Source organism: Monodon monoceros, unplaced genomic scaffold (assembly GCF_005190385.1).
Source record: "Monodon monoceros isolate NGI ecotype Baffin Bay Population unplaced genomic scaffold, NGI_Narwhal_1 Super_Scaffold_13, whole genome shotgun sequence".
In the NCBI taxonomy this organism is placed as follows: domain Eukaryota; kingdom Metazoa; phylum Chordata; class Mammalia; order Artiodactyla; family Monodontidae; genus Monodon; species Monodon monoceros.
Genome location: NW_021703769.1, coordinates 52145111 through 52157261, shown reverse-complemented (window position 1 = coordinate 52157261; position 12151 = coordinate 52145111). Strand labels below are relative to the sequence as shown.

Genomic DNA, 12151 nt, shown 5'->3' with positions numbered 1-12151 from the left:
GTTTTAGTGTTTCATGACAGTTTCCTGGCAGTGCCCTTTCTGCTCAGATGGGAGCTACACAGCCCAAGACTGAAGTTCTCACAGTTGCCATCATGATCAAATACGTACACTGACCTGTGTATTAGGGATGATACAATAAATCATGTTATTTGGGGACAAGTTGTAAAACCTCAGCCATAACACCATCCTGGGGTGTCGAGGCCTGGCTTTGGAGCCCAGCTCTGACTCACCAGCTGTGACCTTACACTTCAGGGATTCCATATCCTTTCCCATCACGGTAAGGAGTTAGAACATGTCTGGGTTGATATTCTTGTGGCTACAGAGGGAGCTAGAATGTATGCCTATGCTAGGTTTACTCCACTTTTCAGTGTGAACAAAGTTTTCTAGACAAGGAATAAGTATTCTCTTTCTGCTAAGTTGATGGACTATAAGCCTGGAGTTACCAGGACTTGGGGAGTACCTGCATGAGAATGAAGCCAACCCAGAGGAAAGCATCACTGAGGGAGAGATGTTGAGCACCTTGGTATGTGGTATGAACATCTTGATCTGGCTGTAACTGAAGGCATTCCTGACTTTTTAGTAAATGAGACAATAAATTCTCTTCTTTTGCCTAAGCCAGGATGAACTAGGTTTCTGTCACTTACAAATGATGTCTTAACACAGCAGGGTGAGGATCATTGTGTAAGCTGCAGAGAGTTCAGTGGGATGGACCAAGTGGCTCAGCCATGTCAGACCCCTTCTCCTGCCCCCATAGCTGTGTTCTTTGACTAAGAACAGGCTTCTTGGATTTACCCTGTTACCCCAACCACCAGATGTCCAAGCAGCATGGCCAGTATGAAGGATGCTGGGGAGGGTCTACCTTGTCAAACATGTCCTTCAGCATGGCCACATCCTTCCTGAAGGTTTCAACAGTGACCCTGAGTGCATAAATGTCGGTGAGCAAATCCTGCAGGGTCTTCATGGACTGAAGAGGGAGAAAGGAAAGGAAAGTGTGAAGTTAGGTGCAGCTGGGGGAAAAGGCAAGTAAAGTGTGGAAGCTCTCTGGTGATGGCCATGGTTCAAGAAGTCTTTTGGGCTCTTCAAAGGCCTAGGCTAGAACATATTCAGAGGCCAGAAAATGACACCGAAGTGAATCGTGCTCTGAGCTCTCAGGTGGCCTAAGTGGGAAGGAGGCAACCCTCGGTTTGAATGTGTTCAGTAAGCAGGAGTCACTCATCATGAAGCATCTCATGCCCTTTGGTAGGAGCCACTGGAAGATCAACAAGGAATTTATTGGATTTATATTTTTAAAGGGTACTTCTGGCCGCATGTGCAGATTGGCCCTTGGAGGGTAAGGGGGAAGCCAGAGGAGCAGGGAGGAAACTTCAAGGCAAGAGCTGATGGATGCAATGTTGGTCTCATAGCTCAGCTCCACCAATGACTGGGGCTGTTACTGCATCTTCCCAGATTTTAGACTCCTCAGTAATTAAATGGGTATGAAAAAACTGTGATAATTTATATAAAGGGTCTAGTGCATAGTTAGGCATTCAGGTAACAAAAATAACAAATAGTGAAATGGCAGAAGTCCTTCTTATCTGTAATTACATTAAATGTAAATGGCTGAAATTTCAGTTAAAAGGTAGAGATTGGCAGAATAGATAAGAAAACATGATCCAACCTCATGCTGTCTATAGGAGACACATATTAGATTCAAAGATACAAATAGGTTGAAAACAAAAGGATAGAAAAAGATATACTATGCAAGCAGTAACCAACAGAGAAGCAGAGTGGCTACACTAATATCAGACAAAATAGACTTTAAGATAAAAATTGTTACTAAAACACAGAGGTACATTTATAATGATAAGAGGGTCAATCCATCAGGAAGATATGATAATTATAAACATACATGCACCTAGCAATGAAGTTCCAAAACTAAATGAAGCAAAAACTGAAATAACTTAAAGGAGAAATAGTTGAAGACTTCAATACCCGATTTTCAATAATGGATAAAACAACTAGATAGAAGATCATCAAGGAAACAGAAGATATGAAGATCACTATAAACCAAATGGATATAACAGACATCTATAGAACACTCCACTCAACAATGGCAGAATATACATATTGGGCTGGCCAAGAAGTTCGTTCGGGTTTTTCCATAAGATGTTACGGAAAAACTGAACAAACTTCTTGGCCAACCCAATAGAACATTCTACCGGATAGACCATATGTTAGGCCATAAGACAAGACTCAATAAATTTAAAAAGGACTGAAGTCATACAAAATGTGTATTCTCGACCACAATGTAGTTAAATTAGAAATCAATAACAGGGGCTTCCCTGGTGGCACAGTGGTTAAGAATCTGCTTGCCAACGCAGGGGACAAGGGTTCGAGCCCTGGTCCAGGAAGATCCCACATGCCGCTGAGCAACTAAGCCCGTGTGCCACAACTACTGAGCCTGTGCTCTAGAGCCTGCGAGCCACAACTACTGAAGCCTGGGCTCCTAGAGCCCGTGCTCTGCAACAAGAGAAGCCACCGCAATGAGAAGCCCACGCACGGCAACGAAGAGTAGCCCCTGCTTACCGCAACTAGAGAAAGCCCACACGCAGCAATGAAGACCCAATGCAGCCAAAAATAAATAAATAAAATTTATTTTAAAAAAATCAATAACAGAAGAAGCTTTTGGAAGTTCACAAATATATGGAAATTAAACAACATTCTCCTAAATAACCAATGGGTCAAAGAAGAAACTGCAAAGGAAATTAGAAACACTTTGAGATGAATTAAAATGAAAACACAAACACACCAAAACTTACAGGATGCAGCTAAAGCAGTGCTTAGAGAGAAATTTTAGCTGGAAGTGACAATATTAATAAAGAAGAAAGATCTCAAATCAATAGCCTAATCTTCTACCTGAAGACACTGGAAAAGACAGATCAAAATAAAACTAAAGAAGGTAGAAAAACTGAAACAATAAAGATTAGAGTGGAAACTAATGAAATAGAGCAGGGGTCCCCAACCCCTGGTCCACGGACAGCAGGAGGTGAGCAGCGGGCAAGCAAGCAAGCTTCATCTGTATTTATAGCCGCTCCCCATTGCTCACATTACCACCTGAGCTCCACCTCCTGTCAGCATTATGGTGAGTTGTACAGTTATTTAATTATATACTACAATGTAATAATAATAGAAATAAAGTGCACGATAAATATAATGCTCTTGAATCATCCTGAAACCACCCCACCCCCTGGTTCGTGGAAAAATTGTCTTCCACGAAACCAGTCCCTGGTGCCAAAAAGGTTAGGGACCACTGAAATAAAGAACAGAAAAATAATAGAGGAAATCAATGAAACTAAAAGCTGGTTCTTTGAAAAGATCAACAAAATTAGCAAACCTTTAGCTGGATTGACCAAGAAAAAAAGAGAAGACTCAAATTACTAGAATGAGAAATCAAAGAGGGAAAATTGCTATTGACCCTACAGAAATAAAAAGAATTATAAAGGAATACTATGAACAGTTGTATGCCAACAAATCAGATAAGGTGGATGAAATGGACAAATTCCTAGAAAGACATAAACTGCCAAGACTGACTCAAGACAAAATAATCTGAATAGACCTAAAACAAGTAAAATGACTGAATTAGCAAAACAAAAACAACACGTGAAAAAAGGCCCAAGCCCAGATGGCTTCACCAATGACTTTTATCAAAAATTTAAAGTACAATTAATACCAATTCTTAACAAACTTTTCCAAAAACCAGAAGAATTCCTAACTCATTCTATGAGGCCAATATTGCCCTGATAAAAATCAAAGATATCACAGGAAAACTAGAATATGGATGCAAAACTCCTCAACAAAATACTACCAAACTGAATCCAGCTACATATAAGAAAAATAATCCAATTAAAAATGAGCAAGGACTTCCCTGGGGGTCCAGTGGATAAGACTCCGCACTCCCAATGCAGGGGGCCTGGGTTCGACCCCTGGCCAGGGAACTAGATCCTGCATGCATGCCACAACTAAGAGTTTGCATGCCACAACTAAAGAGTCCACATGTCACAACTAAAAGATCCTGTGTGCCTCAAGGAAGATCCTGCATGCCACAACTAAGACCCAGCATGGCCAAAATAAATAAATAAATAGTTTTAAAAATGGGCAAAGATCTGAACAGACATTTCTCCAAAGATGATATACAAATGGGCAATAAGCACAAGAAAAGATGCTCAACATCATTAGTCACCAGGAAAATAAAAATCAAAACCACAGTGAGATATGCTAGGATGGCTATCATCAAAAAGACAGAAAATAAGAAGTGTTGGTGAGGATGTGGAGAAATTGGAATCCTTATACACTGCTGGCAGGAATATAAAATGGTGTACCTCTTTGGAAAACAGGCTGACAGTTCCCCAAGATTGAAACACAGAGTTACCATGTGGTCCAGCAATTCCACCTTTAGGTATATAGAAATGAAAGCCTATGTTCACAGAAAATCTTGTACAACAATGTTCATAGTGGCATTATTCCTAATAGCCAAAAGGTGGAAACAACCCAAATACCCATCAACTGATAAACAAAATCTGGTCTACCCATACAATGGAATATTATATGGCCAAAAAATAAAGTACTGATACATGCTACAGATAAGCCTGAAGACATTACAGTAAGGGACTTCCCTGGTGGTCCAGGGATCCCGTTGAGGCACACGGGATCTTTCATTGCAGTGTGGGCTCTTCACTGTGGTGCGCGGGCTTCTCTCTAGTTGTGGTATATGGATTTTCTCTTTCTAGTTGTGCTCAGGCTCCAGGGTGCATGGGCTCTGTAGTTGTGGCCTGCAGGCTCCAGGGCGCATGGGCTCTGTAGTTTGCGGCATGCGGGCTCTCTCGTTGAGATGCACAAGCTCAGTAGTTGCGGCATGCAAGCTTAGTTGCCCTGTGGCATGTGGGATCTTAGTTCCCCGATCAGGGATCGAACCTGCATCCCCTGCATTGGGAGGTGGATTCTTAACCACTGCGCCACCAGGGAAGCCCCCGGTATACTTTAAATGGATGAACTTCCTGGTATGTGGAATATATCTCAATAAAGTTTTAAACAATAGCATTTTTGTTTTAACTGGGGGAAACTGCAACACTGTCTATTTGATGGTATTCATGAGTTACTGTTAATTTTTCTGGGAGTGATAATAGTATTAAGAGACCAGTTTTCCAAGGCCTTATCTGCTGTAGATAGAAAAATGCTTTTCAGAGAAATCTACAAGGTCCAGATCCCCCACCTATGCAGGGATGCTTCCCCCTCCCCTTGTATCTCTGGGTGTAACCAGGGGACCAAATCACCTGAGCAGGAATCATACCCCTCTCCCATCGGTAACTACAGGGCAAACCCAGAAACGATGGCCTGGTGGGCTGCTCCATGGGTAGGGGCTGCACAGGAGAGGAGGAAGACGCTTTTCTCGTGGGTCTCCTAGGACATGCAGTTAAAGGTTTCCCACAGCAGATCTAGCCTGCTTCTCACCAGGGGGGTCACGCCCCGAACTCTGGACTGTGTTGGTGGGAGAACAGCCAGGAAGATCCCACTTGGCCCCTCAGGCCACAATCAGGGCTGGGATGGAGCCAAGTTCAGGGAAGCGAATTCTAGAAAGCTGCCCTTCTTGGAAGCAGAATGTCCAGACATTCATTCTCCCTCTGTCTTTCTGTCTCTTTCTCTCTGTCTGAAAATGGCTTCAAGAATGTAGGTTCGACCTGGGGTCCAAGTGCTTCCAGAAGCTTTCAAGGGCTGATAAGGGGGTCCAAGACAAACATCCCCTTGAACAATCAGCTAGACTGGTCTACAAGGCCTCAGAGCCAGAACTTTGGGAAATGGGAATGCTAACATCATTTCCTTCCCAGGGAAGGAGGAATGCAATAGCTCTTCCCGGCACCCTGGGAAGAGCACTGCCAACGCAGGAAGTTCATTACTATTACTGCAATGACTTTCACCTTGATTCTCTAAAACCCCAAAGGGTCTTCCGTGCCCTTAAGCTTTGCTTTGGAATTCTCAAAAACCAATTTAAATTTAAAATCATTTTAACTGTGGGATACACAGCAGGAGATTTTGGTTGGGGGAGTAAAATGGGGAGGGAGTTTTGAAATTTCAAAAAAAAAAGCAGCAACAGGTTGTTACAATCCCCTAGTGGGACACACAAGTTTACTTATGGAAACAGGGTTAGCCAGAACAATCTTAATAACAGACAGTGGACATGGCCCCTGATTTTCCCCTGTGACGCCAGCAGGGGTTATCATTAACAGATGAGATAACCTGAGATAACCGAGGCCTCGAAGAGACAGCCAGGGGCTTCTGAGCAGCTTTCTAAAACTCCTGTTCAGGGCTGCCTGGGAGATGCAGGCAGGGCCTGGGAACCTGCAATTCTGGAAATGCTCCCTGGCGCCAGGAGCCTGGGTGGGTGCCCCCCTGGAGGTTGCACAGCAAGCAGGGAGCCCAGGTTTTCTAAGCAGTTCTCAATGGGGCGATTTGGCCCCCAGTGGGCATTTGGCAAGTCTGGAGACATTTCTGGTTGTCATAACTATGGGGTGTTCCTGGCATCTAGTGGGTAGAGGCCAAGGATGCTGCTCAGCATCCTTCAGTGCACAGGACAGTCTCCACCACAAAGAATTATCCGGCCCCAAATGTCAGTCATGCTGAGCGTTAGAAACTGCAATCTAAGCTTGCTTAGTGAGGACCTGCTGCCCTACCCGAGCCCCCAAATCCAGTGGTGTGCTGACCAAGAGCACCACCCCTTGTGCTGCACCTGTGGGTCCTCCCAAACCTCTCCAGAAGCCCCCCTTGGTGCCTGCCCTAGTTTCCAGGGCACCATTCACCCCATCTGGGGTAGGTGCTGGGGCTGGGAGGCTTGTCTTTCCCCATGAAGGCTGGCATTTGGTCTGCCAGCCTGGCTGACGTGGGCCGGAGTTGGGGGGACGGTGGGAGTGGGTTGTAGATTCTTAGCTAAGCAGCTTGCACCGCCCTAGAACCAGCTACCATGGCAACCCCGACAATGGGTCAGCGTGGTAACCCTGGCAACCTCAGCCAGTCTGGGACTTGGCGACATTCTCTAACGGTGGTGGGGACATTCCTAGGTGCATAAACAGTCCTCTGAGGGCGGCATGACCAGTTCCGAACCTGTCCACCAGCCCCCTGTGTGAGCTGGCTGGGCCACTCTGGGTACTCGTGCATTCTAGGAGACTTCATCCATCAAGGCAGGCCGGGGGCAGGCTGCTCCGGAGGGGCTGGCACCTCGGACATCGTGTCCACCTCTCCAGCTTTGAGGTCCCTGTAACCTGCCCTCAGCCACCCCTGCAGCCTTCTGTGTCTCTAGTAACACTTCTTGTCTTAAAGTCTATCCTGTCTGATGTTAGTACAGTAACTCCAGCTCTCTTCTGGCTACTGCTTGTGTGGAATATCTTTTTCTATCCTTTAACTTCCAACCTATTTGTCTTTGAATCAGTGTGTCTCTTGGAGACAGCATATAGTTAGATGATCTCTGCTTTTTGTGCGTGTGGTAAAACACACATAACAATACTAAAGTGAACAATTCAGTGGCAGTTGGTACATTCACAGGTTTGTGCAGCCGTCACCACTATCTAGTTCCAGAACATTTTCATCGCCCCAGAAAAAAACCCATACCCACCAGCACTCAACTCCCAGCCCCCGGCAACTGACATTTTCTGTTGCTACGGACTTTCCTATTCTGGGCGTTGTCTATGAACAGAATCATGCAGTGTGGTTCTCTGTGCCCGGCTGCTTCCACTGAGCATGAAGATTTATGGCTCACACCGTGTCGCTTTGCCTCTCGCCTGCATCAGCCCATCTCGGCCAGAACGGACGTCCAGCTCTGTGCTAAGCAGTTCCCATGCTTTATCTTGTTTGGTTTTAATTGTTGTAACAATCCTGGCAGGAGGAGGCTGTGGCCATCCCTCACCCCTTCCAGGGGGTAAGTGGCATCTCAGCACCCACAATCCTATGCCTTCCAGCTACCCACTCGGCTCAAGTTGGCACTGGCTCCCCATTTTCTAACTCTGTGACCTCGAGTGGGTTACTTAACCTCTCTGTGCCTCCATTTCCTCATCTGTAAGCACGGGATAATGACAGCACTTTCCTCTTAGAGTCGTTAAGAAGATTAAAGGAGTGAACAGATGGAGCATCCAGCTCACCTGGCATGCAGTGAGCGCTTGTTCTCAAGATCATTCCCCTGGGGAGGGAGCCAGTGGAGGAGTGAGGGTGAAGGGGACAGTGAGGAGAAGAGGCACAAGGCCCAGGAAAGTCAGGCTGGTGGACTCGGTTCTGTGCTTCTCATGGCCTATAGAGTCTTTGAGTTCTAGGAAGGGATCTTGCATTGTCTGTTTCTGTCACCTCTACAAACACCTGCACCAGGGCTCCCACCTTTTTCAGCCCCCAGGTTGGACGTAAAGCCTGGTGGTCCCTGTGTATTGATAGCTTTGGGGTGCCTGCCAGTCCAGGCAGTGGGAATGGGCCCCCAGGAGCTCTAATTCTTAGGCACGACCCTGCCTGCCTGGCCAGGAGTGGACACCTGACCCCAGGTGTGCCATCTCATTCTCTTACCCAAAAATTATAACCAGAAGACCCGGAGACTGGCAGCTGGAAGCTGAGACAAGTTAAGGGCTGTTTTTAAGATGCAGGAGATCTACGAACACTTCCTCCCTTTGAGGTCTGTCCACCCACTTCTTCCTTGGTGCCAATGAGAAACCCCAGCGTCCTTCAAATAATACACTGCTTTTGTTTAAAAAGAGTCTCAACCCAGGAATTCCCTAGTGGTCCAGTGGTTAAGACTGGGTGCTTTCACTGCAGGGACCCCGGGTTCAATCCCTGGTTTGGGAACTACAATCCTGCAAGCTGCACGATGAGGCCAAAAAAAAGAGTCTCAAGCCAAATGCCCAGCAACAGGTGAATGGTTAAACCCAATGTGGTCTGTCCCTACAATAGAATACTATTCAGCCATAAAAGGGAGTGAAGCACAGACACAGGCTACAATGTGGATGAACCTGGGAAACATGACGCTCAGTGAGAGAAGCCAGACACAAAAAGCCATATATTGTATGATTCTATTTATATGAAATGCCCAGAATTGGTAAATCTTTAGAGCCAGAAAGCAGATTAGCATTGTTGGGGTGGAGGGAGGAGGAGTGGGGAGTGACGAGGACACAGGGTTTCCTTTTCGAGCCATGGAAATGGTTTAGAAGGGGACAGAGGTGGTGCTTGCACTACACTATCAATGTACCAAATGCCACCCAGCTGTTCACTTTATGTTAGGTGACTCGCACCTCAATTTAAATAAGAGGAGTGTTAACCTAAGACATCCTGGAATGACTCCTCCGTGTGATGGATGTTCTCTGTTGCCCCCGCACATCCATCCTCTGCCCCTACTCAGTGCCCTCAGAGGCTGACCCACAGGCACTGCGCTCTCCACACCCCGGGTGCTCTGACTTCTGGCCCTCTTGTTTGGCCAATGGGAGGAAGGGAGGAGAGAGAGGCTGGGGTATTTATTCTTCAAAATCCAACTCTTCCCCAAGGCTACGGCTCCTGATGGATAACTGTGTGCTGGGTGGGGAGGCAGGGGAGCAAGAGTTCCAAGGTGGGTCCTGAATCAGAAGGCCTCAGCTCATCCCTGTTCCCCGGTCACTGGCTGCTGCACCCGCAGCAAATCAATGATATTTCTTTTCCTTTATTTTTTTTAAATTGGAGTATAGTTGCTTTACAATGTTGTGTTAGTTTCTGCTGTACAATAAAGTAAATCAGCTATATGTATACATATATCCCCTCCCTCTTGGACCTCCCCCCCCATCCCACCCATCTAGGTCATCACAGAGCACTGAGCTGAGCTCCCTGTGCTATACAGCAGGTTCCCACTAGCTACCTATTTTACACATGGTAGTGTACTTATGTCAATCCTAATCTCCCACTTCGTCCCACCCTTCCCTTCCCCCCTAGGTCCACATGTCCGTTCTCTACATCTGCGTCTCTATTCCTGCCCTGCAAATAAGTTTGTCTGTACCATTTTTTTAGATTCCACATATATGTGTTAAGATGTGATATTTTTCTCTTTCTTACTTCACTCTGTATGACAGAGTCTAGGTCCATCCACATCTCTACAAATGACCCAATTTTGTTCCGTTTTATGGATGAGTAATATTCCATTGTATATATGTACAACATCTTCTTTATCCATTCACCTATCGATGGACATTTAGGTTGCTTCCACATCCTGGCTATTGTAAATAGTGCCGCAGTGAACATTGGTGTGCATGTGCCTTTTTGAATTATGGTTTTCTCAGGGTATATGCCCAGTAGTGGGATTGCTGGGTCATATGGTAGTTCTATTTTCTGAGTGTCAGTTTCCTCACCTACAGGTCCTCAATTATTTTTTTTTCATTGAGGTGAGATTCACATAACATACCATTTGAGGGCTTCCCTGGTGGTGCAGTGGTTGAGAGTCCGCCTGCTGATGCAGGGGACACGGGTTCGTGCCCCAGTCTGGGAAGATCCCACATGCCGTGGAGTGGCTAGGCCCGTGAGCCATGGCTGCTAAGCCTGCGCGTCCGGAGCCGGTGCTCCGCAACGGGAGAGGCTACAGCAGTGAGAGGCCCACGTACCGCAAAAAAAAAAAATACCATTTGAAAGTGTATAGTTCAGTAGCATTTACTGCTTTCATAGTGTTGTGCTCTATTTAGTTCTAAAACCTCATCACCACCCCAAAAGGAAACCCTAAGCAGTCCTTCCCCATTTCCTCTCCCTCCAGCCCCTGGCAACCACCCATCTGCTTTCTGTCTCTACGAATGTGCCCACTCTGGACATTTCACACAGTGTATGGCCTTCTTTCCTCTACACTGATGAAGGATGGAAACTTGGAGCTTCGGTTCTGCCTGAGTCCAAACCCAAATTCCTCTCCTGGTTAAGGGCAGGGCCCTTCATCAGGGGCACCAGGTAGGGGTGAACAGTCTGGCAGGAGAGCCAAGGGGGACGGCAGCTTCTGGAGTCCAGGCGGCTTACCTTGGCCATGGCTTCCTCGTTGCCCTCCACTATCCGGAGCTTTATCAGGTTCCGTAAGTCCTGGGCGGGCTGGCCAGTGCCCTGGCTGCCCTCCAGCAGCTGGGAGGTGGAGGGCAGTTCCTGCAGCACGGCCAGCTGGTTCTCCATCTTGTCCACATGGCTCACCAGGTGGTCGAAGATGTTGCCGAGCCTCTTCATGGGGTTAAGGATGGGCTGGGAGTCTCCTTCCCGGGGCATGAACATGGCTGGCGAGGTGTGGAGGAAGTCCTCATCCGCCGAGAGGACCTTCTCAAGGTCAGCCATGTGGATGTGCTCCAGGATACCCTGGAGTAGGAGGTGCAGGGCCTTGAAGTTCACCACCCTGCACTGTGGGATGGCGATGTTGACCAGCTCCGAGAACGTGAGCGAGAAGCTCATTCTGCCGGGGTTAGGGGCCGGCTGGGCTGGCCTTCTGGGAGTCCATGGGGACAAACGGTGGCTTTCAGTGGACCCGCAAGCTGTACGGACAGGTCCTCAGGGGCCCGGGGAGCCTGCAAGTCACAGTGGTCAGGGAGAAAATGGCCTCTGTCCCGGCTGGAGCTCAGATGAGTTTCCGGTTGCTAGGACACCAGAGAACGTGGGTGAGCGGGCAAGCTTCTGAGAGCCTGGGGTGGGCAGAGCAGCTGCCCAGTTAATTGTTGAGGAATGTTCCAACAGACCAACAGGCCGCCTTTTAATTCAAGCCCTTCAGTTTTGTAACACCAATGACCCCTTCCAAGAAGCGTGCAGGGGGCGTGATGGAGAGGCAGCTCGCTCCTCGGAAGCCTCCAGAATCAGGACAGAAGACAGGGTTCTCGGAGTTAGGAAACCCCAGCTTCCCATAATGGAAGCCCAATGAACCGGGCGGATGTAAATTTGCTAGTGGATCCCAAAGCCCTGAATTTCTCCTTGTCTAACCAACAGGAATTTGTATTGGAACAGACACTTCTTGCAGCATCAGTATAAATACCACGGGTCAAGTACACAGCTCATAACTGGCCTCCAAAAAAAAGTCAATGGGGTCAAGTACACAGCTCATGACTGGCCTCCAAAAAAAAGTCAATGGGGTCTCTAGGGAAAGATGAGCCTGACTCTGGGGCGGTTTTCAGGGCCTGGG

General features: G+C 47.2%; 1 protein-coding gene across 1 annotated transcript in view; it reads right to left on the bottom strand.

The window, feature by feature from the left end:
* Positions 1 to 11492, bottom strand: part of CUNH16orf96 (chromosome unknown C16orf96 homolog) — a 37362-nt gene extending 25870 nt beyond the window's left edge. The window contains 2 exon segments of the mRNA XM_029220844.1: positions 860 to 964; positions 11017 to 11492. Coding sequence (XP_029076677.1) covers positions 860 to 964; positions 11017 to 11433 — 522 coding nt within the window. The 5' untranslated portion in view covers positions 11434 to 11492.
* Between the last annotated feature and the right edge of the window lie 659 nt (positions 11493 to 12151).